The sequence below is a fragment of the Panicum hallii genome, chromosome 4, assembly GCF_002211085.1.
Source record: "Panicum hallii strain FIL2 chromosome 4, PHallii_v3.1, whole genome shotgun sequence".
Taxonomy (NCBI): domain Eukaryota; kingdom Viridiplantae; phylum Streptophyta; class Magnoliopsida; order Poales; family Poaceae; genus Panicum; species Panicum hallii.
Genome location: NC_038045.1, coordinates 21,250,520 through 21,274,893, shown reverse-complemented (window position 1 = coordinate 21,274,893; position 24,374 = coordinate 21,250,520). Strand labels below are relative to the sequence as shown.

The 24,374-nt window shown below is 46.3% G+C and overlaps 1 protein-coding gene across 2 annotated transcripts; it reads right to left on the bottom strand.

The window, feature by feature from the left end:
- Positions 1-16,985: 16,985 nt before the first annotated feature.
- On the bottom strand, positions 16,986-22,527 carry LOC112890273 (potassium transporter 24-like). 2 transcript variants are annotated; one of them, XM_025957178.1, is made up of 10 exons: positions 21,825-22,527; positions 21,258-21,705; positions 21,114-21,167; positions 20,698-20,958; positions 20,544-20,596; positions 19,068-19,191; positions 18,712-18,966; positions 18,181-18,587; positions 17,391-18,002; positions 16,986-17,275 (listed from the first exon to the last, which is right to left on the bottom strand). In XM_025957178.1, the coding sequence occupies exons 1-10, from the start codon at positions 21,867-21,869 to the stop codon at positions 17,219-17,221; spliced, it is 2,316 nt and encodes a 771-aa protein (XP_025812963.1). In that variant the 5' UTR covers positions 21,870-22,527; the 3' UTR covers positions 16,986-17,218. The 2 variants fall into 2 exon arrangements, with proteins under 2 accessions (XP_025812963.1, XP_025812964.1); XM_025957179.1 differs by having other exon boundaries at positions 16,986-18,002; positions 21,825-21,869.
- Between the last annotated feature and the right edge of the window lie 1,847 nt (positions 22,528-24,374).

The window sequence follows — 24,374 nt, the reverse complement described above, 5'->3', positions numbered from 1 at the left end:
TTTATATGCATGCATGTGTCCTAATATTGATGGATCCTAATTAAGGATATGCCTAGTCTTTATGATCATTTCTTGTCAACCTAGGTTTTATCTTTACGATGGGTAGCTATTGCTTAGTTGCTATAACTGGTTCCGGTTTGGGAATAATTTATAACCATGATGACAACAATGATGATGTCATACCTGTTTTATCCATGTTCATGCTCTTTGTGTTGCTGATCACAAGATCATATGATTTAAATTGGAACATGGAGAACCACCCAGGAAAACAGTGCAACCACAATACTATATGGCTCTGGTCTTAGCTAATTAATTAGAGACTCTAGCTTATGATAATCTTACTGAAAGGGCAAGAGGGGTTGCATCGTCGGGGTATAGCTCGGTCCTCTTGAGGGTATGATATGGTCCTAGGTAAGGCGTCTGCCTCATTAGGGAGAGTTATGACCGCTTTGACTTGAAACCTTAGCAGACTGTCATAAGTTAGGGAATCTTTGTAAAGGCCTCGTAGTGAATCCCTTGCCACTCACCTCGAAAGTATTTAAGAGGCTAGCTACCCCGGGCGAATCGGGAGACACGAATTGTGGGTAAAGTGTACAGCCTCTGCAGAGTGAAAACTGATATATCAGCCGTACTCACGGTTAAGAGCGGCTTGGACCCTCACATGATTAATAAACTTGAAGATGAATTAAATCGTGGACCATGGTTATGGTTATGGTTATCGTGGACCATGTTTATGGTTGTGGTTATGCTTATGCTATATCTCTTCTCTCTCTTTTAATGTGGGTTTTGGTATGAACTTATACCTTAGTAATCAGGTGCTAATAAAACTTGACCAACTAAAATTGCTTATCGCAGTAAGCCAGTCAGCCTTTCCTTGATTTTAGCCTTCATATCATATATTTCCCAACACTCGCTGAGTATCAACCATAAATGTACTCACGCTTGTTATGATTGTTGCTCAGATGAGAAAGTGATGTGAAGTCTTTTGAAGATGATGCTGAGTTCTAGGCCTGCGCAACCCCCGGTCGATTGCCTGTGAAGTTTGGAGTCTTCGTTTCCAGGATAAGCAGTATAACTCTGATAATCTTTATAGTCTTTTAATTCTCTTTTCGTGATACTGTTGCTGATTATTCACTGATGAAGTCACTATATGTATGGAACTTGATCCTGGCATACATATAGTTATGCATTCGGTTTTGTCTTTAAAAACCGGGTGTGACATGAGCTGGGGGTGAACACTAGACCTGTTCGGATTGGAGTCCCCATCGGCTGATATGTCTGTGTCTGGAGCAGATAAGGAGGCATTGGATACCCCAGTGCCTGAAGGTACTATATTGGGCTGTGGCGGCTGGGTGCCGATGCCTGCCATAGCAGCTCTTCTAGCTCTAGCTCTTGCTGCAGCCGATGACTCAGGTTGGAAGTAGCACGACCCTTTGTAACGCATCTGCAAGCTGCCGACCATAGTATCCCTGACAGCATTCTGAATCGAATTCATCAAGACGTTCGACTGATTGATCATTGCATGATGCATAGCTTGTTTGAACATCTCTTGGAACTTGGTTGTGTCTTCAGTAACCGTGATCTCTCACGGCTTTGGGAAAGCGGCCTTCTGAGTAACCTCTCCTTTCCTTGTAGAGCTGAAAGTTTTGAGGCCATGCTTGTACTCATCCAATGCCTTTTCCAGCAGCTGCTTCTAGTTTTCATCAAGGTCTTCCATGGTGATGTTGATGATGTTGTCCCTATCCACATCGCTTGGCTTGGGGATTGCTCATGACGAGGTTGTTGTTCTTGTCCCACTAGGTGTGCCAAAAGTGTGTTGACGCAAAAAACAGGCGATCGGCTTCCCGCGTGACCCCACACGAGGACCTAGGAGATTTGCTTTATTCCAGCGCAGCTCCAAATAGCTTTGCATAGGTGCGAGGCGTGCCAGTCAATTTGACCTATAATTGACAAGGGATGAGATATCGCTCCATAGAGGGTATTGTCAGACCCGGGACTACGGGACTATGTACATAACGTAGTTTATACAAGAATAGAGGATAGGACATGTCCTATACCTTTGCTGTGTTGTACTCTACTCGCATGCGAAGTAGAACTAGTCAATACAGAAGGAAGCTACTCGAGTTGTACTCGAGTAAGATTTCTAAGCTAGTGTTAGACTAGGATTCATGTAACCCTATCCTCCCGGATATATAAAGGCGGGCAGGGACCCCCTCAAAACACATCAACACTCATGGCAATACAAACCAGCAAATAGGACGTAGGGTATTACGCACATCGCGGCCCGAACCTGTCTAAACCTTGTGTTGCATGCACCTTCAAGTTCCTGATCTCAGCGACACCTTACCTAAAACTCACCACCTCGGGTATACCCCTCGGTGGGCAGGTGGTAAAACACCGACAGCTGGCGCGCCAGGTAGGGGTGCGCATCGAAGATCCACCGGTGAACTCGATGGCATCATTCAAGTTCACCGGTGCCATGCTCCCCGAGGGCACGACGCTCGTTTTTGGCTCATGGGTCTGCGTCGCAGACGGCGCGGGCGATTTCTGTTGACTCACCATCGACGTCATGAAGCCAAAAACTCTCGCAGCAAGTTTTCACAGCGAGCTCAATAAGTTTGTCGACAATCTCGATGACTTGTTGACCCATGGCTCCGCTAGGAAGATTGAGGAGGAGTCCATTTTCAACGTGACTCCACCCCATGCTACAACAACCACGCTCGGATCAGTCTCACTCCAATCTGAGGACTTGCGTAGCCGATCACAACTTGGTCCATGCAATTCGGCCACTGAACCTCAGGAGGCCAACAATTCCAAGTCCCTCTCCGCATTGGAAAAGGACTTGGACTTTTTACTCCAAATCGGGAAACTCGAAGCCACGGCACATCGGGGGGCTGCGGGTCGCCTTGGTGATGATGGTCTGATGATCACCTCCGCACCAGAAGGTCGTTTTGTGCATTGGAAGGGCATGAAACTCTCCAATCTACTCGAAGATGAAGACCGACTCGTGGCACACCTTGAGCCCTTGCCTTTTTAGGAGGGCAAGCCATTAGCCACCACAGCAGAAGAATCGACCGAGCTAGTCGAAGCGAGCTCGACAAACTCATATCACGCCAAGTGTTGATGGCCGAAGAGGGGGAGGATGATGGCCTCTCACCCAACGAAATACTTGACATGATATCCAAAGACGAGGCCATAGCCAACACCGGCGATGAAATGACACCGAGTGTGAGGCACGAAGGGCCAGGAACAGAGCCCGCGCAGCCCGGCGAAGGAGGGTCAACGAGCGCATACGATCTATGCATCGTGAACTGGACGCTGAATTCGCTGTCATGAGCGAGCGGGGCTTCAGAACCCCCGTGGCTAACATCGCCAGGGTAACCGCCATACTCGAACACAGCAATGATCCAAACCTGCACCAAGCACTTCGCTACGCGCAGAGAGCATGGATCCAGCTCGATCGACAAAACCCGGCGTCATCAATCGGAGCAGAACACATGGGCGAAAGCCGCAGCCAGGCTAACAGTCGAATGACAGGCGACCGTCCTCGACCTCAACGAAGCAATAACAACGACAATGCTCATGGAAGTCAGGCCACTGGCGGGAGGCAGCAGCCACCTCCAAGAGGCAACCTGCGACAACCTAATCATCCCAACCATCGGAATCCTCAAGACTTACCCATTGAAGACCTGTGCCAGAAAATCAATGAAGGACGCGATGCGCGATCCATAATTGATTTCGGATGCAGAGAGCGTGAAGTAGCCGATCCAAAAGGTACTGACTGCAGTGATCGCTTTCCAGCGTTCACAGCACGGTTCAACAGTTACAAGTACCCTGAGGGCTTCAAGCCAATTGGGATCACCAAGTACAACGGGAAACAAGCTCCTCGGCAATGGCTACGATGTTATTCTACCGCCACTGAAGTCGCAAGAGGCTCCAACACCACCAAGGTCGTCTACTTCCCGATGGCTTTGGACACTGCACCGCTCACATGGCTGGAGAGCCTCAGCAACAACTCGATCGACTCCTAGGAGGGGCTCAAGAAAGTCTTCTTCGACAACTTCCAGGGGGCGGTCACCCGCGCAGGTACTCATCATGACCTTGCTTAGTGTAAACAGGAACGCAACAAGCTCCTACGATCATACACATTCCATTTCTTCGATGTACGAGCCACCATTAAGAACATCTCGAAAGAGGACATCATCGACTGCTTCTACAATAGCCTCACCGACCCAGGAATCTATAGAGACTTTGGGTGGAACAGACCAAAAATTATTGCAGGACTTCATGACATGATGCACGATTGGTCCGAGCAAGAGGAGAAGATGCGTGAACGGTTCCCGAGGCGCAACAACAACAACTCGAGGCGCACAAATGACAACCGTATCGACAAGAGCCAGCGAGACTACTCAGGCTCATCCCGAAAGCGCAAGCCAGATGACCTCATCGCGGCTGTGGATCGTCCTCCGCGAGGCAGGAAGACAATGATGCACGAGCAATTCGAAAAGCTCTTGCAGAAGAAATGCCCATGGCACCCAGGTGCCAATCATGCGGCAATCGATTGCTACAACCTTCGGAGGACATTCAGCAATCCCAACAATGACAAGAAGAACAAGTCAATGGATAAAGAGCCCAAAGAGGACAACCAAGGGGACAAATCGCGCAACGCAAAGTTCCAAGATGCCTCAAAAATAATCAACGTCATCTTCGGAGATGACGAAGAGTTCAGTTCCTGGAGGGAACAGAAACTACGACTCCGAGAAATCATGTCCGTCAAGACAGCGGTACCACGACCACTCCGATGGTCGGAGGTCCTCATCTCATTCTCACGAGATGATCAATGGACCAGCTTCTCGGAGCCCGGCAAATTCCCCCTGCTCCTAGACCCGGTGGTGGCACAGGCCAAGCTCACCAGAGTACTCATCGACGGTGGAAGCAGTCTCAACCTCATCATCGCCAGCATGTTGAGAAAGATGGGCTTAGACTTAACGGACATGATTGTCCCAAGCAAGTCTCCCTTCCACGGCATTGTCCTAGGTAACACGGTGCACCCACTTGGCACGGTGGTGTCCAGTCACCTTCGGCATGAGGGAGAACTACCGTACCAAGTTCATCAACTTCGAAGTTGCCAACTTCAAATCTTCATATCATGCCATATTGGGCAGGCCGGCACTGGCCAAATTTATGGTAGTACCGCACTATGTTTATCTACTTCTCAAGATGCCAGGACGAAGTGGCCCTCAAGACGATCCAGCTCCAGGAGGGCGACTCATCTAAGACCGCTATCATCGGTGCAGGCTTAGGTGAGAAATAGAAAATCGCGCTCGTCAGTTTCCTTTGGGCTAACCAAGACATATTCACATGGTAACTAGCGGATATGCCATGGATGCCCAAGGAACTGATCGAGCATAGCCTAAATGTACACGCACAAGCTGTGCCCAAAAAGCAACGCCTTCGTAGGTTTGCTCAAGACAAATGAGAGGCAAAGAAAAGGGAAATAGCTAAACTCCTTGCGGCTGGCTTCATTAAAGAAGTAATCCATCCAGAGTGGGTAGCTAATCCTATCCTTGTAAAGAACAAGAACAATGAATGGAGAATGTGCGTTGACTACACCAACCTCAATAAGCATTGCCCAAAGGACCACTTCGGGCTACCGCGCATCGATCAAGTTGTCAACTCGAAAGGCGGGTTGTGTACTCCTCTGTTTCCTTGACTGCTATTTGGGGTACCACCAGATAGCGCTCAAGGAAGAAGATCAAATAAAGACCACATTTATCACCCCGTTCGGGACATATTCCTACAAATCTATGTCTTTCGGGTTGAAAAACGCAGGTGCAAATTATCAACGCGCAATTGAAATGTGCTTCGCCGATCAGCTGCACCGGAATGTTGAGGCCTACATTGATGACGTGGTCATCAAGACCAGGAATCCTGAGGACCTGATCGCAGACTTGGAAGAAATGTTCAACAGCTTACGAAAGTTCTGATGGAAGCTCAACCCAACAAAGTGCGTATTCAGAGTACTATTAGGGAAATTGCTCGGGTTCATCATCAGCAACTGAGGAATTGAAGCCAATCCTGAAAAGATCACGGCCATCACTGACATGGAGGCTCCGGCCACAATCAAGGATGTGCAGAAACTAACAAGATGTATGCCAGCCCTGAACAGGTTCATCTCCGGACTCGGGGAGAGAGGACTACCCTTCTTCAAACTCCTGAAGCGCCAAGACAAGTTCCAGTGGACGGAAGTGGCCGAGCAGGCCCTGCTGGATCTGAAACAACACCTACAGTCACCCTCGGTCCTCACAGCACCACTGCCGGGAGAAAATCTACTACTCTATATTGCGGCGACAACTCATGTCATCAGCAGTGCCATCATCGTCGAGTGCAGAGAGGAGGGCCATGCATTTGGAGTGCAGAGGCCCGTGTAATTCGTCAGTGAGGTACTCTCTGAATCTAAGGACGCCATGGGACGTATATCAAAGTGGGTAGTGGAACTGGGGGCTCTGTCAATCGACTTCAAGCCACGCACTGCAATTAAGTCTCAAGCTCTAGTCGATTTTATGGCCGAATGGAGAGAGAACCAAATTCCAACTCCAGTCGACAAGCCAGAGCACTGGACCATGTATATCGATGGATCTCTTAAGCTCGATGGCGGAGGTGCTGGAGTCCTATTTATCTCCCCAAAAGGTGAACAAATGAAGTATGTCCTCCAGATCCTTTGGGAGGTATCCAATAACGAAGCCGAGTATGAAGCCTTGCTTCACGGGCTATGTTTGGCGATATCACTAGGCATCAAGCAACTACTTGTATACGGCGATTCACTTCTAGTCGTTCAGCAAGTCAACAAAGAGTGGGACTGCAACAAGGCGGTTTCATTCTGATTCAATTTGGAGGCCATGTGCCACAGAATTAGGAATGTAAATTCTCTATTAAAATTCGGAGGCTATAGCCACGTTCAAGTTTCATATAAATCGACTTCTTGCTACGAGCATGATAGTCGTTGCGATGATGATCACGTTTTTCCAAACAGGCTAGATCCGCTCGATCGGATTCAATCTAACTTGTTTGACAGGCTCACTTGAGGAGCTATATCGACTACTCCCAGAGTTGCCGCACTCAGGGTAGTACTGACTACTTGCTACGAGCATGATAGTCGTCACGATGAGGATCGCGTACTCCAAACAGGTTAGATCCACTCGATCGGATTCAATCTAACTTGTTTGACGGACTCACTTGAGGAGCTATACCGACTACTCCCAGAGTCGCTACACTCGGGGTAGTATTGACTACTTGCTATGAGCATTGATAGTCATTGCGATGAGGATTGCGTATTCCAAACAGGCTAGATCCGCTCGATCGGATTCAATCTAACTTATTTGACGGGCTCACTTGAGGAGCTATATCGACTACTCCCGGAGTCGCTGCACTCGGGGTAGTATTGACTACTTGCTACGAGCATGATAGTCGTCGTGATGAGGATTGCGTACTCCGAACAGGTTAGATCCGCTCGATCGGATTCAATCTAACTTGTTTGAAGGGCTCACTTGAGGAGCTATATCGAGTACTCCCGGAGTCGCTGCACCCGGAGTAGTGTCTACTACTTAGCCTATGAACGTGGATGGCAATCCAGAAATCACAAAGCAATGATAGTATAGACAGCACTGACAGATATATTACAAGGAGAAGAGTACTTGTCTTTACAATAACTCAATCCTGTTCTATACTCTCTACTATTTTTTCAGCTACAGGCCTGGCCTCTAGAAGGTACCCGCTGAACTGCTCTTAAGAGCAGTCCGTAGCTACACCCTGTGCGAGTACCTCTAGTCGAGCCTTAGGCCAAAACGACTTTACAAGACCTAAGGCATGGCTAACATATGTTGTGGAGGCCTCGGTGACGAAGCTGAGGACTTTCTGCGGAGCTCCGTGAAGTCGCTCCAGCAGGGATCGCCCATCTGCTGCGCTGTCTTCCAGCGGATCCACCACTTCAACCAGCTATCGGGTGGCCACCCTTAGGTCCTCCAGCTCTTTCTGGCGCTGTTCCTTCTCTTCGCCCAGCGTCTTGATCTGCTGAAGGCAATCGACGAACTGCTGCTCAGTATCGGCAATCACCTTCTGCAGCTTCTCGACGTCATCTGTGCAACGATACAGCATATTCTTCACATCAGTAAGTAACTCTTCTTTATAAGCTAAGAGTTTCTTAACTTCTGCGGTGAAGATAGTGTTTCAGAACACAAGACCAACTGCTAGAGAAAGTACTCGAGCGAGGATAGGACTTGCCTTGATGTGTTTTTTCTGCTCCTTGAGCTGTTCTTGGAGCTCGGAGTCTGATTTCTCAAGATTACGGATGTCATTCTTGAGCAGCCATGTTTCTTGTGTCCGCTCCTGCTTCAGCTTGTCGAGCTCTTTGCGAAGATCGATGTTCTTTCGGAGTTCTTCCTCGATGCGTCGATCCTTCACTTGGAGCTCCCGGAGGCCACTCTCGACTGCCTTCAGCTTCTCAGATTTTTCTTGAGAGCGTGTGGCCACATCCTGTATAAGGGGGAAGACTGAGAAGACAAAACAACTCGACAAAGCCTAATAGCAGAAGAGCAGTCATGCCTTACCAGGGTAAACCTGTACATCTCCTTGGAGATCTTCTGGAAATACCTCATGTTGTCGACCGAGAGGAGAGGATCATCCAACAGATCATTGGTGACAATATTCTTGAGTCCTCTTCCAGGCATCAACAGAGTTCCAGAGTTGCCAGAAGTACCCGCAACCTCTTCAGTTGATGGCTGCGGGGCACCTGCAAGTCGAAAAGCGTTCAGTTAGCCGCAGGGGGTCAGACACTTACCTGTGCCTTCCGCAGGAGCGGCATCGGTGGCCTCGACTTGCTCACCACCACCAGCACTGGATTCGATTTGTTGGGGCTCGGGAGGTGGTAGGTCGGGCAGAGTTACGTCCTCATTCCTGGGCGGCAGTAGTTGTGCGCTTTCTGCTTCAGGTTGTCCGACTGGCGGCTCGGGGGCTGGAGTAGCCGAGATAGGCTCTGGCTCATCCAACCCCAAAGCAGACGAAGTCCTAACAAAGCAGAATCAGATATAACATCAAACAAGTCGAAAGAGCAGAAGATACATTATGAACAAGGAGCTGCACTCACAGAGAGGATTTCTTCATGGCGGGCTTCTTAAGTCTCAGTACTCGTGGTTTTACAACCACCGTACTCATTACCGGTGGTGGGGTCACACCAACCGAGGGCGCGAGATGTCCCGGCGAGGTACTCGCCATGGCAATGGTCACGACCCCTGCAGAAGTAGTCGACAGGTCCGTCCCAGCAGTTTCTGCAGAACCACCTGCTGGAACATCATCCCCAGCAAATGCGGTCACGACCACCTTTCGGCGCTTGGGGTCAGGAGGAGAAGAAGAAGGACTGCAACACAGACAAAGTAAGCATCCAACAACCACAAGGCTTGACAATTCCACAAGACGGCGGTCCCGTACCTGATGGATTTGACTACGCGCTTGCGTACCACCTGACGACCCCGAGGGACCGATGGCAAGACTTCTACCAACTCCACGGATGATCCGGAAGAGTTGTTCTTGTCTACCTTCTCTTCAGCTGCCTTCTCCGCCAGGGGGATCTCGCTCTCGGTTGTGTCGCCGCTGGGCAGATCATCAGACGATTGAGCCCATTTCGCTTCAGCTGCAGCGCTGGGGAGAAGGTGGTACGGTCGGGAGATGTCGGATTGTGGTGGATAACTCCAATACAATGCCGTGTGTCCTTGCAGAGGATTTTCAGTTAGCGGAAGTTCCAGAACAACAGAAAGTATTCCAAGTAGTCGAAAGCTTACCGGCTCTGGAGGATTTTGTGCGGAGAACAACTCCGAGATGTAGGGAACCATGTTCACATCCAGCAGCACCCGCTTGACCTGGATGAGCGCGGCATCATCGGTCAATTCCTCTGCGCATATCCGAGATGGGTCTTCAGCACCCATGTACTTGAAGCCTAACGTATGGCGTTGCTGGATGGGTTGGATTCGGCGTTTGAAAAATGACAACATTACAGACGCGCTGGTCACCCCCATTTCCTTATGGGCTGCTATGAGAGCTGGTAGCTCATCGACTTGGTCCATGTCCCCCTTGGAGGGCTCGGCGTTCCACTCCAGCCGCAGGACCGGGGGCTTACCCGATCTTTCAGGGAGTTGGGGGGCATGGTTTCCGATGTAGAACCAATGGTTTTTCCATCCAGGGATGTTGGAGGGGAATTTGTAGGAAAGATATTTGTCACCGACATGTTGCCTAAGTTGAATGCCGGCGCCCCCATACAATGGATGGATTTTTGGAGGTAGGTTGCGGTTTTACACGGAAGAGATAGCGGAAAAGATCCCAATGGGGTTCAATTCCAAGGAAAGCTTCACAAAAGTGGATGAAAATAGCAATGTGGTAGATCAAGTTCGGGTTGAGATGATGGAGCTCAAGCCCGTAGAAATAAAGAAGGCCACGGAAGAAGGAACAGGTGGGGAGAGCCAAACCCCGTTCAGCGAAATGGTAGAATGAGACGATTTCGTCTACATTCTCCATGGAAAGATATTGGCGAAAAGAAGGGCGCTAGTTGACAAGATCTTTCCCCTGAAGCAAGCCCTCAGAAACAAGATTCAGGAGGTCGTTATTGGAGCACTTACTGTAAGTCCACTCCCCGGAAGGTGGCTGCGATTCCTTCCCCTTATCATCCTCCTTGTTGGATCTCTTGGGCGCCATTTCAGATCTATTTGTCACGAGCCGCTTTACTCGCATGCGCTCGGGGGCTGCAGAGAAGGGGTGGAGAGATTCGGCTAGCTTGGGGCTTGTCAAAGGAGGTGAAGGCGGAGCACGGATCTGATTAGGGACTCGGAAATTACTCGGCGGATTGAATATTGGAAGCACGGGTTTTACCCTAAGTTACCGCGGGGTTAAATAACCAACGGTCGGATACAGGTTTACTGTTTCGAAGTTGAATAGTCATCACAGGGAATATTCGGAAGATGAGGGGTTATTTGGTGGATTTTTAGATAAAACACATAAACATCCAAGGCAATACAAACCACCAAATAGGACGTAGGGTATTACGCACATTGCGGCCCGAACCTGTCTAAACCTTGTGTTGCTTGCACCTTCGAGTTCCTGATCTCGGCGACACCCTACCTAAAACTCACCACCTCGGGTATACCCCTCGGTGGGCAGGCGGTAAAACACCGACAGGTATCAGCTAGAGGTCCGATACAAACCAAAAAGCAATTGGCTAGGGTCAGTCGATTCTATTGTTAAAGCAATATTAACTTTTCTTAATAACGCTTTACAAAACAACACCTAGATATAGATCTGATCGACTATGTTTAATAGATTAAATTATGACAATTGTGATAAAAGCTGACAGATGTTCTGAATCTAAGTTGGATAAACGCGATAAAAGCTAAACTACACAAGGTTAAGTGAATCAACCTTTCTAAGTATAACAAATATCGATAACTGATGAATAAATAGATCGATAAAGAAGCGATGCACCATTAATCAAAGACCTAATTTACTCGATAAACGTGGAACTTACTAGCAAGCTGGAGATCAAAGCGATGCAGTCCTGCCGACCAGAAGAACTCGTTGAAAAAAATAAAAAAGCTATGAAACTAGGGTTTTGGCGAAGTCGCCGACAAAAAGAAGGGCTTGTTGTATTGATTGTGCGTTACCTTGATTACAAGCCCGTTGGCAAATATTTATAGTCTAAACTAACAAACCCTAGTCGATCACGACACCATATAACTTGACTGAAAAGAAAATAAACCTTTCTATAACAAAAGCGACTCACAAAAGACTTGGACTCTACATGATAACTTGCTGACGTAAAACATTAGCACCAATTCTCGCTGCATCGGCGGCGACGCCATATCGGCCAACTTGCTACCATCATCATTGGCTCCTTCTCTTGCCTCAGCGCCGGCCTGACACATGCCAAACAATGGTGTCAACACAAGTGAACATATGCGCAGAGAGACAGACAATACGACGGATGTACATCAGTGAACATGCTGACCAGAGCATCTGAAGACTTTTTTTCTTTTTAGAATCCTAGGGGCCACGCCTCTGTCTTATTGCCAAAGCTAAGACACACTTTTAGATCTACAGCGCCAGGATGTTGGGCACACAGCAACGGCAGACAGCAACTAAAACATGCCACTTGATGACCTACCTATTAGAGAATCTTCGAGCCAAGTCAAACCCCAGAACTTTGCATCAAACTGAGCCAATAACATTACATCAAGCTAAGAAGCTATCAAGATCGTTCCAAACTTATTCTTTCATGTCTTCGTGATCTTGTCAGGAACTTGATCTAGGCTTCAGTTGTAGTTGTTCTCCTTCAAAAAAGACTCCTCATCTGTACCTCTCCTCACCTAATGATTCTTCTAAGTTGTCTTGCCTTTCGATCTAGCCTCTCCAAATAGCAGTCTATGAGGGTTTGCTTGCTTGAAGGGCAAAGCAGCACCCTCCAGTTTCTCATCATCCCAGCAACGTTTTTTTTCTCAAACACGCAGGAGAGCTGCATATCTTTGTACTAAGAAGAGGAAAGAATCCAATTACAAGAAAACCACACCACCTTGGACCAGAATGAGGGTGGAGTAGGAATCCACAATAAGGACCATAGCCAAAGCACACCATTGGCACTATTGTCCTACACGGCCTAGGCCTAGGGCGGCAAGCCCTTTTGCTCCTGCAAACTGCCAAAGTTGTGCTTCATCTTGAAAGGCCTGCAGGGCACCTTGGAGGTTAGGGGCAGATCCATAAAAAATGCAACTATTTCGGTGCTTCCATAGGATCCATGCTCTGAGTATAACTAGAGTATTGAAACTCTTTTTATGTTGTTTTGGTATCCTCCTCCAGGACCTCTTCCACCAATCAGCAAATGAAGTCGACCTCCAGTTTGGGACTAAATTGCCCATGTTCAACGGTTGTAGAATTTGAAACCAAAATTGCCGGGCAAAGACATATGTAGTGAAGATGTGCTATATCATCTCATCCTCCTAGCTGCAGAGGGGAACACTGATCAGGATGAGGAAGAACTCTTTTCTCCAGCCGGTCGGCCATATAACAACGACTGTGAACAGCCAACCAAATAAAAGTTTTGCATTTCCCTAAAGCCTAAGACTTCCAGAGACGTTTCCAAGGTTTGAAAGTGATGGAACCAATGAAGAAGGCACGATAGGTAGATTTTGTGGAGAATAGGCCTGACGATTGAAGTTGGGCTAAGAACAAAACCTGAGAGTGTGTCCTATAGTTCTAGGTACTCTATGAGACCATGCCAGCCTAGTGCTCTGAGGAGTGGAGATGCACAAGAATTTCTAGACCGGCCCAAGGGCAATCCGGCTTTGTTTTCTCAATCCAAAGCCATCGCATCTCAAGTGCCCTACCCATGGTTTCTAGGTTGATAATGCTCAGCCCACCCAACTCAAGTGGTCGCATAACTTTCTCCCAAGCCACCAAGCAGTAGCCTCCATTTATCTCTTTTCTCCCTTTCCACAAAAAGCCTCTTCTAATTTTATCAGTTGCTCGCATAAACCATTTAGGAACTTTGAGAGCAACAGCAAGTAAATTGGGATTGCACTGAGCACAAAACATACCAACATGGCCTGACAAGCTAGGCTCATTAGAGAAGCCTTCCATCCTGGTAGTATATTGGCAATTTTGTCAATCCAAACCAGAAGATCACTCCTTAGTTTGTTATCAAAGATCGGTAGGCCCAGATATGTGGAGGGAAAAGAGGATGTTGTGCAACTCAACGTGTTGTTGACCACCTCAACATAATCAGCCTCATAATGAATCGTAATGACACAACTTTTCTGTAGGTTGGTTTGAAGGCCAGAGGCTTCCCCAAAAATCTATAGCAGTGATTTGGTCAACCAAAGATCATCATGCTCAGGTCGGATAAAAAGGGCCACATCATCAGCATAAAGCGAGAGGCGCCGTCCAGTGGAATGAAGAGGTCGTAGCAGACCTTCCAATTTAGCTTTGGCAAACAAGCTGTTAAGGACACCCATCACCAAGATAAAAAGCATGGGGGATAAGGGATCACCCTGCCGCAGCCCCCGTTGATGGTAAATGAACTCGCCCGGTTCACCATTTAAAACCACTTGAGTGGATGCAGAATTCAGTAAGTTGGTAATGAGGGAACACCAAGAGGCACCAAATCCCAAAGGTGAAAGATCATTCCAGCAACTTTCGTCTAGAGTATTCATATATTCTTCCATCTCCTACCTTGAAAACAGATGTTCTTTCTTAGTTTCCACAGCCCCCACACAGATACACAACTCAGCATATTCAGCACCTGAAACTTTTTGTTACTGAACCCACAACTACCAACAGATTCAAAACTATTGACGATACTCCTACCACAGATTTTAGAATTAAGAGATATCACACCAAAGTTGTCTAGAAGATTGGTAGTTTCTAACTCATTGCACATAAAAGGTAAGAATATCACACCAAAGGTAAGAATAACACATTGTCTCTGTTGAGGTATAATTGAATTGCCCACCGCTCCCCCTAAGCTTAAGCTTTTGAGTTGAATTGGTTAGTGCATGCAACTCCCTCTCACATGCAGGCTCTGCTAGACCTCAAACGTGGAAATAGGAGTCGGCTGCAATTATTTTTTTTAATTGTGCCGGTTAGGATTCGAACTCGAGACCTCTGGCTCTAATATCATGAAAGAGAGTATGGTTCCGGATAATTGATTGATTAGGGTGCAAAGCACATGTACAAGATATATAGGCAAGGATGTCCCAGGGTTTATGGAGTTCAGGTCGAGTCTAAATATCCGCGTTGCCAACGATCAGATTGCAGGGGCGTGTTAGATAATATGGTGGGCTGGTTAGGATGACCCTTTGGGCTGTAGGGTTGCTGGCCTCACAGGCATGTGTGCCGTGCGCCAGCCCCCTCCCGAGATAGCTTCTAGGTCAAGTATCTAGATTAGGCAAGGATCTCCCTAATTGGTATTGTTTCCATAAACCCTGGGACATCCTTACCATATATCTTGTATATGTGCTTTGCACCCTAATCAATCAATTATCCCGAACCATACTCTCTTTCAGTCTCCAATTTGGATCTTATTTCTAGATGACGACAACAACAACATAAAGAAATACACCCTAGCGGAATGATGAGGATCATATAGTAGGAGTGTGCACAAGGATCTCACCCAAGAAATTGATAACACCGTACAGAGTTTGTGATGAATAAGTACCATTAGAAGAGAAAGTTCACAACATCTCAAGATTCATCTATCACATCCATGACGACACCATGTCTCTATGAATGCATGAACCCTTTATTAATTCTCTTCTTCGTCACTTTTCCTATAGCATTCATCACATGTGAGATGCATCTAGATTCTTCTTTCTAGGATCCATGAGTAAAGAAGCTGATTTATTGCTCTCCTTAACTCCTTTTCTCATGTCTTCACTAGCACGCCAACTGATCATCGCTAGATTACGAAATCTGCAAGTTCAAATATCAAAGGGCCATTGATGTCTCCATGCTTCTACTGTTTGGCTAGTGCATTCTTAATTCGTTCAAGGCTTGACGGGCCAATGACGCTCCTCCTTTTGTCAAAGTGTTTGAGATACCCTATTATCCTTTGTTTTGAATTTTTGGAGAACCTGAGACCCTTCAAAGTCTTTGCTTCTTTTTTTTTCCTTTCTAAAGGCTTATATAGTTTAACTTGATTGAATGAGCACAAAACAACAGGAACCACACGAATTAAACTTGAAACCGCACAATTCCCAGCAGTTAAATTTCAAGTTTTAGAAGAGTAAAACCAAATCTAATGATAATTTTCTTCTTCGGTGAATGTAGGAGTTTCTGTTCTTTTAAAGGTAATGCAAGAGTTTCTAGGTAATTTGGAAGGAGAAAATATCTTGAATAAGGAGGATCTCACTGATGGATCGGGTGCTTGAGTGAACCTACTTGCTAGACCTCGTTTTCTTTGCCTTTCTGGTGTCCTAGCTATGCAATGATAGGGGGAGCTCGAGGAGCACACGGTGTAGAGGATCAGATCACACTCACATCAGTCATTAGCAAAGGCGTGAACTGTGGAGAGATGTGACTGGTTTGGTGATCGGTGCCGCCTTCTCGGCATGCGTGCTATTGAGTGAGTGGGCCTCCTGCATGATGAAACTCTTCCGGAGGATGCGTTTGTGTTGCACGGTGCTCTTCACCGGGCCCAAATCAGGAAGCTACCCACTTTGGGATTGGAATGAACAGGCAAGGGCCCATCAACGGCCGTATGTTAAGGGTAAGAAAAACTTGCTTCGTTCGTACAAAATTGATACCCCCTCTTGTCAAAAGATATAAATTATTTTGAATGTTAACGGTCTTTTAGCTTTAACTGTTACTTTACAATGTAAAAGAAATATACCAAAAATCCCATACAACAGCTTCTGAAACAAATCTAACCATGCTATTTTCATGTTTCAAACTCAGTGCACAAAAGGCATTTGATTGGCAAACTCAATGCAAAAAAAAACAGTAGTCCTAAAGTAAAACTAAAACCTTAAAGGTGGTTTTTGATTAGAACGTTTCTAGGATTTAATCATATTTGCAATTAGAGGGAGAATTCAAGTGTACAGTACAAGATACTGCCTCTTGAAGATCTACCAGTGAGCGGATTAATACAAGCCAGCAACAAATTTATGCTGCATAAATGTAAGGAGAAGGTGAACAGTAGTAGGCACAAAACTTACTTATCTCTATCAGTAATCGAGCTCTGCGTGCTTTCTGAAAAGAGCATAGAGGCACTTTAGAAAGCAAACTAGAGTGCACAACTTCAACCACGACATCTGTTTTTCCTCACTTTTTTGTTCTCTAGTTATACTATAGCGAAACTGATTCATCTCCAGATCATGTATTGAGCTAGCCAGAGTACAGTATGCCTACCCATCAGATTTGGTAAATCATTGTCATGGTGTCCAATAGAAATTTTCAGTCTCCTCTCTGAAGTCTGATAAAACTATTCCAGTTTAAACTTATTCAGATTCTGATCTAGTACAATTAATTGGTCACACACCAATTCACGTACACAAAAATTCTCTCCGTCCTGCACTGTGCTCTGTCACCATAACTCACAGCAACAACGACCACGGCAGTTGAAAAAAGCCAGAGAAGGGACGAACTCTACACACGAAGTCAAGAATGCAAAGAAAAAACTATGCACACTTCATGTATCCAAGATCTGCACCTGCAGGCCCCAATGGTGCTCTGCTTCACCTACCATCTATCACTTTTGTTAGGATGTATATATACAGGTATATGAAATAAACTATTTCTACCTCTATAACAACTTGGCATGGTGATAGTCACTACCATCAGACTTGGCAAACCATCCCTACCTCAAGGGTGGAAACATGAGGCACATTAGCCGCGTAAGCAGGGCCTCGGCTATTCCTCATCAGGAACTGGTAGATGAAGTTTATGGCGATCCGCTTGATAAGGCTTGATCCGCTCTTTGCCTTCATATACGAGCGCCCCATAATGAAGGACATGCCTGCCTCCCTTGCCTCAGTCAGCTCCTGCAGCTCGCTACGCACCTCGCTGTTCATCTGCGCATTTTCTGGGAGCACAAACCTCACTCTTCTTGTCTTGGATGATACTAATTTCGGGTTTGTCTCCTTAAAAGTGGATGATTTGGGTGACCCTTCAGGCTCTCCGTCCTCCTCCTGAAATGGTAGACCTTTGCTGATGACAGATAACTTCTCATAGGGACTGTCTGAACCATCCAGATAACAATTTTGGTCAGAATCCCCAGAGCGGATGAACTCTGCAATGCTGCTCACCAGGGCCTTCTCAAACTCTAGGCTGTCCAGCTGTACATCCCGGTACCCGTATCGAACAACTACCCTGTATAGCCTGTATTGTTTCAGGCCAATGCGGCCCACCAAAAATCGCTCCTCGGGTTGGACATGTGGTACAGACACTGATTTAATGCATAGGAAGACCAGAACCTGACAAAAGAGAAACATGTTTGATTATTAGTTTATTACAGTAATTAAATAGAGATATGCATGCATTGGTTCAGTACGAAATTATTCAGCAGCGTGTCTAGAGAGAGCATAAAAGAATTCTATAGCTTGGATTCTAGAAAGTGCTGATAAGAACAACACAAACAGTATGATAAGATACCTGATGAAATGCAGGAAGGTTGGTGACAAAATGGGAGAAAATAGCAGGAATCCCAGATATAAGCTCTGTATGTATCAGGCCAATGCCTCGGACACGAACAATACCCAATGAAGGACCTAGATTCAAGAGCCAACTTATTGACACCTTATTGTCTACATCAAACTCGTACTTCTTTGCAGTGCCGTAATGCCACACGCACATCACCATCAAGAAAATGAAGGAAAGAATTATAGGTACCCAAGCTCCTTCATGGAACTTCACAAGGGATGCTGAGAAGTAGATGGCTTCAATTGCACCGAAAAAAAGAAGGAAAGCAAGAGCAAATACAATATTCTTATTCCAGCAAAGGATAATGACGAGTGACATCAAGCAAGTTGTGACGATCATAACTGTTATAACAGCCAACCCTGAAAAAAAAGATTTGTAATGGAGTTAATATTCAATACATTTGAAGTTAAATAAATAACTGTTGGTGCTCATGTATCATGACTTCGTTATTTCATATTTGCTAACGAAATTTTGTACTCTTACCTTGTGCGTTTGCCATGTGCTTTGTATCTCTGAAGCCTATAGTAAGAGCCAAGCACAGTAGCATTAAGATCCAATTGATCTCTGGAATATATATTTGGCCATGTACTGTGGAGGATGTATGCACAATCTTCACCCTTGGAAAGCAATTTAAGGAACAACATTGCTTGATAACTGAGAATGTGCCAGTAATAACTGCTTGGCTCCCAACTACAGCTGCAAGTATTGCAATCCCCAGAACAGGCCATCTGATTTTTTCTAGAAAGAAAGTAATTATTGCATCAGTAAAAACTAAGGAAGGGGAGAACTCTTCCACCAAATATTGATCCATGAGGTAACAAGGCAAAACGATAGTATACCCGGAACTGATACATAAAATCCAATATGATGGTTCTTCTCAAAACTGTGATGCCGTGAAATGTAAGCAGCTTGTCCCATATAGGCTAGTATGAGTGATGGATAAACCACCATTGTGAAAGCTAACTGTTGAAAGAAAGAGAGTGTTATGGAATTTAGACTTAATAAAACTTGGGCGAGTGGTGGCCAGAAATGGTAGGTGGCATGTCACATGCACTGATACTATAACAATGAACAAAACAAACAATTATAATGTCATGCACCGAATAATTCCAAACTGGAAGATCATGCAAGTTGTAGCAAATCTCAGTGTAAAGATGACTGTGCAAATATATAAAATATAAATGCCAGAGAACCTCCAATATTCTGACACCTACATGATGGTAACAGGTGAACATCATAAAATAATTGACAAAGAAAATCAGGTTGAACATGGTTGAAGCAAAGTTTTTTTTTTCTTTTCTATTAAGAGGTGTTAAATCAAACTTTTTGGTACAGCTGAGTAATCACTTGTGTTGAATCTTGGTTTCACAGACTCTTCCAGTTAAGTACCATTTCATACATTTTTTTTTTGCAATGCTATTTGGTTTCTTAAAAAGCAACACCTAAGTAGCTGTATTATTGTCTAGCATTGTAGAATAATCAGGCAGAATATATTTTGAAGAATATGTGCACAGCACAAACAAATCCCTATATTTACTGTATGTATATGTAACCATCTAGGTACAAGTAAGGCACTATATGTGAGTTTGAAACAATTTAAACCAGTGGTTAACATCAGTGCGGTTCCATCTAATATTCTAATCTCTTAGTTGAGCAGTGCACTATTCCTAATCCAACATGCCAAGAAACTGTAGCATATCCTGTAGGGTTGCATCCAGCACATTCTCCCTCCACAAAGTTGGTTGTCTTCATATAGAAGTTTTGGATTAGAACCTACATGCCATGCTTTGGTTTAAACCTGTTTAAAGCAGCCTAAGTTGATAATGCAGTTTCCAGGATTTTAGATTGGGAATACAAAGAATTGTGACTCATAATATAAGCATAAAAGCTGTTCAGCTGAGAGCCTGAGACAGATCAGATGCAACACTCTCTATCTCCTTTGAATATAAGTCATGTAATTAATTCCAGTGAAGTAGTGAACTCTAACATCGTTTCTTGTAAGTTTCGAGTCAAAGGCTACCTAAATATGCCAAGGAGTCCTGGACACAATACATTATCCAGTATACATATTCTTTTGTTCCTGCTCTGAATTCATCTACTTTGTCCAACACAAGTTCCATGGGCTTACTGACTATTTTCCATTTATTACGAAATGTGGACAGGAAAAGTTGGGAACTCTGAGTCTACAATGCATTAACTCTATATCTGGTTCAAAAATGTAATACAGCATAGAAATTGAAAGACGCTAATTCAAATGTGCAGAGATACTCTTGTAGTATGATTGATGTTATCCTGTTATAGGACACATGGCATACCTTGATTGACGACTGTGAGAAATGTCCAAGGTCTGCACACATAGCTTCAGAACCTATGAATTTCAACAGTTTTGCAAGGATCAACTTATCGTCATCGTTTATGCAAAGTGGCAGAGTCGAACAGCGCGTGCGATGGATCATCTTCTTTTCTTACCAGTTACACATAACAGGATCCCACCCAGTGACATCCAGCCTCCAAATTGCGTCTTCTGCAGAAATCTGTACATGTAGTACGGTGAAAGGGCTTTATAGACATGGGGATTCCAATAGATGATGTTGTAGACCCCTATGATGCTGATGCAGAGGAGCCACAGGCAAATAATAGGCGCAAAGAGAAACCCGACCCTGTGTGTGCCATAGTGTTGCAAGGCGAACAAGCCTACCAGTATCGCACATGTTACTGGAAGCAGAACATCTGCAAATCAACAAGGCACAACAGAAAACACTATTCAGAAACATACATCATAATCAATCCATGCAGCAACTAGAATCTGCAAAATTAGCATAAGCAGCTGGCACATCCCCATCGAGCAACCATATAAACTAAATTTGAACAACAAATCGACCTACATTGGTGATGTTCATCGACCATTGACAGCTTGAGCCCTGAAACAGCCGAGAGCACTGAAAAGGGAGCAAGAGGAGCAGGTCAGACTTGACGGGAACCGTTGAACAATGAACGGTTTCAGTTCATGCTAGGAGGGGATGTGCGACCGGAGACAGCTGGGGTGAGCACGCCGTCGCCGATGACCATGGACGTCCCGAGCAGAGCGAACAGCCGCAGCAGCCACTGCAGCTCCCTGCGCTGCTGCAGCGCCGTGCGCACGCGTCCGTCGCGCTGCTCCTTGAGGTCGTCGCCGGCGCCGGCGCCAGGGAGGAGCCCCGCGCCGACCCGGCGGCATATGAGGGAGTAGAGCGCGAAGGTGCCGCCCTCGCCGTCGTCGTCGGCGGGCAGAACGACGAGCACGTACTTGAGGAGCGTGATGAGGGTGACCGTCCAGAAGACGAGCGAGAGCACGCCGTAGATCTCCTCGTTGCCCTCCGAGTGCTCGATGTCGCCGCCGGCGAAGGCGCTCTTGTACACGTAGAGCGGCGACGTGACCACCTCGCCGTACACGACGCCGAGGCTCTGGTAGGCCAGCACCAGCTCCGACCGCCATGACTGCAACCCCACCAACACCAAGAAACCTCCGTCACCACGAAAACAAAAGGAAATCAAATCTCTGAGGCGCAATCCGAGGGGGAGAGAGAGAAAAAAAAAAGGAAGCCGGGCTCACGCACCTTCTTGAGCGCACCCGCGGCGCCGCGGCCGCCCTCCGCATCCATGGGACCCCCTCTCGCGCGCGCGTCTCACCGTGCCGCGCCCATGCACGGAGGCTCGCCGCGGCGCTGCCGAATCGAGAGCGGAGAAAGGCGAGTACTCGGGCGAAGATTTCTCCTTGCTTGGACTTGCCTTGTGAGAGGACGAGCAGGACAGGCAGCGGCTTCCCGCACCAACTGCACCACAACTACCAGCAGATCTCGCCCTCGCTATCTTCAATTCCGCCCTCGCCGTCGCAGCCGAACGCAACGCCACCGAAGCAAGCAAAGAATTTGCAGTGGGAATCCAAATCCAAGAAGCAGGCAAGGACGATGACTTAGGGAGAAGGACGACAAGCAAGAACAGAACAGGGATTGGAAAGGCAAAAACTGGCTTCTACTGCAACAACAATCCTACTCCATGCCCGGTTCCCTTCTCAATCTTTTTTTTTTTACAATTGTTTGTGGCCTGCGCCGCTACTACTTATAGGCGCAGAGGTCAGAAGGTGGAGACAAGGATGGGTGCCCATGGACATGGAAAAAGTTTGCCGGGGAAGTGGGTGAGTTATCAGCCAGCAAACCAGCAGGTTCTCATTCAGGTATGGCCGTATCAGGGAGCCAGGCTGATCTGCGGTTCCACCTTTTATGCCTCTGCCGCCGTGGGGGATGGATCTCCGGCTGTGACTATCACCGCCAAAAGATAAGCTGCCTTTCTTCCAAACACTTGCTTTCTGGATGGTTGGTTTTCCAACCGGAATGTGATCTGAGTTTCTGGAAAGGGAAGGTGGGAGACCGGAGACCGAAATCATCGGTCTGTAAAAACTAATAAAAAGTCACCACGGTAACATTCCCGGTAACTTCCTGGGCGTACCAGAAGTCGACGGGGGGAAGAAAAAGGGAACCAGAGGTTTTCCGGGATCGACGTCACCCGCCAGAACAGGCGTCGCTCCCCAAGGGTTACTTGCTGGTGACTGCTGCTGTTGAGAACCCGTCAAGAGGGCAGGGCAGGTGGCTGGAGGAGAACAGGACGGGCGGCGCGCGCGACATGCACCGGCGTCCGTGGAGGGCGGGACGGCGACGGGAGCTGCAGGAAAACGCGCCTCGAGGGCCGGCGTGCGGTGCCGCCCCCGGCCCCCAGAGATACGCGCCGGACCGGTTGACGTGCACGACCGGGAAAGCGACGGCTCCTGTGGGCGCCGCCGCGTCAGCGGCGCCGGCTCTGGGATTTTGTTAGGTCGTAGGTATGTTGTCCGCCTGTCTGCTCTGCCGCTGCGAGCTCCATCCGGTGCGGTCCGGCTCCGGGACTTAAAAAAAAAATACGGGGTGGGAGGCGTGGCTGGCCGATAAGGGCACCCCTAACCCTAAGGGCACCCGAAAAGTTTACAGAGAGCACCTCTCTATATCAAATTTCATGTTATCTATAGACTATATTATATATATTATAGTAAACCACCTCAATGGGTATCTACAAATATGTCTATAACTGCTTTTAATATATGCACATCCACATGAATGACAACAATCTATTATGAACACCATCACTGTAGCTTTATATGTGGCTTCAGAAAAATAAACACAAGAAACCAAAGCTAAACACTTTGAAAGAAGAAACTTTGCAAATGCCACAATACCAATTAATGGGCAAATTGAAAATAGATAATTGAAACATCTCAACATTTAACAGGTGCTGTGCAAATACAGTACAACCATAGCAACTAACCGATAAGTAAAATGATCTTCATATCACTACATTCAAGAGTACTAGCTTCATCCAGACCACAAAATAGATAGAAGATGCTTTTCTGGAGGGAGTTCGAACAAAAGCAACGTCCAAAGCTATCTGACAGCAATCTCCTTCAAAACCTGTTAAAACAAAGAATAGAGTTGTAAGTTAATGTACTCAATATAACCATCTGTACTGTAACAAGAACAATAAATAACTACAAGAGCTTACATAAAAAATCATTAGTTATTTCCCCTACTTCCATAACGTTGCCAAATATGCTCAATTAGATCATTTTTAAGTTGGCTATAGACTGAGTGAGCATATATAACAGAATTTCTACGCAGAATGTCATCAAAGCATGGGTTACTATTATTGGCCTTTTGCACTTCAGGTGGAAGAACAATTGATGCTCTTGGGACAACATTCAATTCTAAAGGCTCCTTAGCTATTTCTCCCTCATCTTCCACTATCATGTGATGGAGAATAACACAAGCTTTCATAATTTTTTGAAGAATAGTCCTGCTCCAAGATCGTGCTGGACCACGCACGATGTTGAAACAAGCTTGCAGCACCCCAAAAGCACGCTCCACATCTTTCCTTTTAGCTTCTTGTTGCCTATGCATACACCTTGTGTTTCTCTAGTTGAGGTGAATTTATAGACTTCACAAACGCTGCCCATATTCAGGGTAAATTTCATCAGCAACATAATATCTAGTGTTATATTGACTGCCACTGATAGAAAACTGAACACGGGGAGCTTCACCCTTTATCACTTCAATAAACAAAGGGGACTGATTCAGCATATT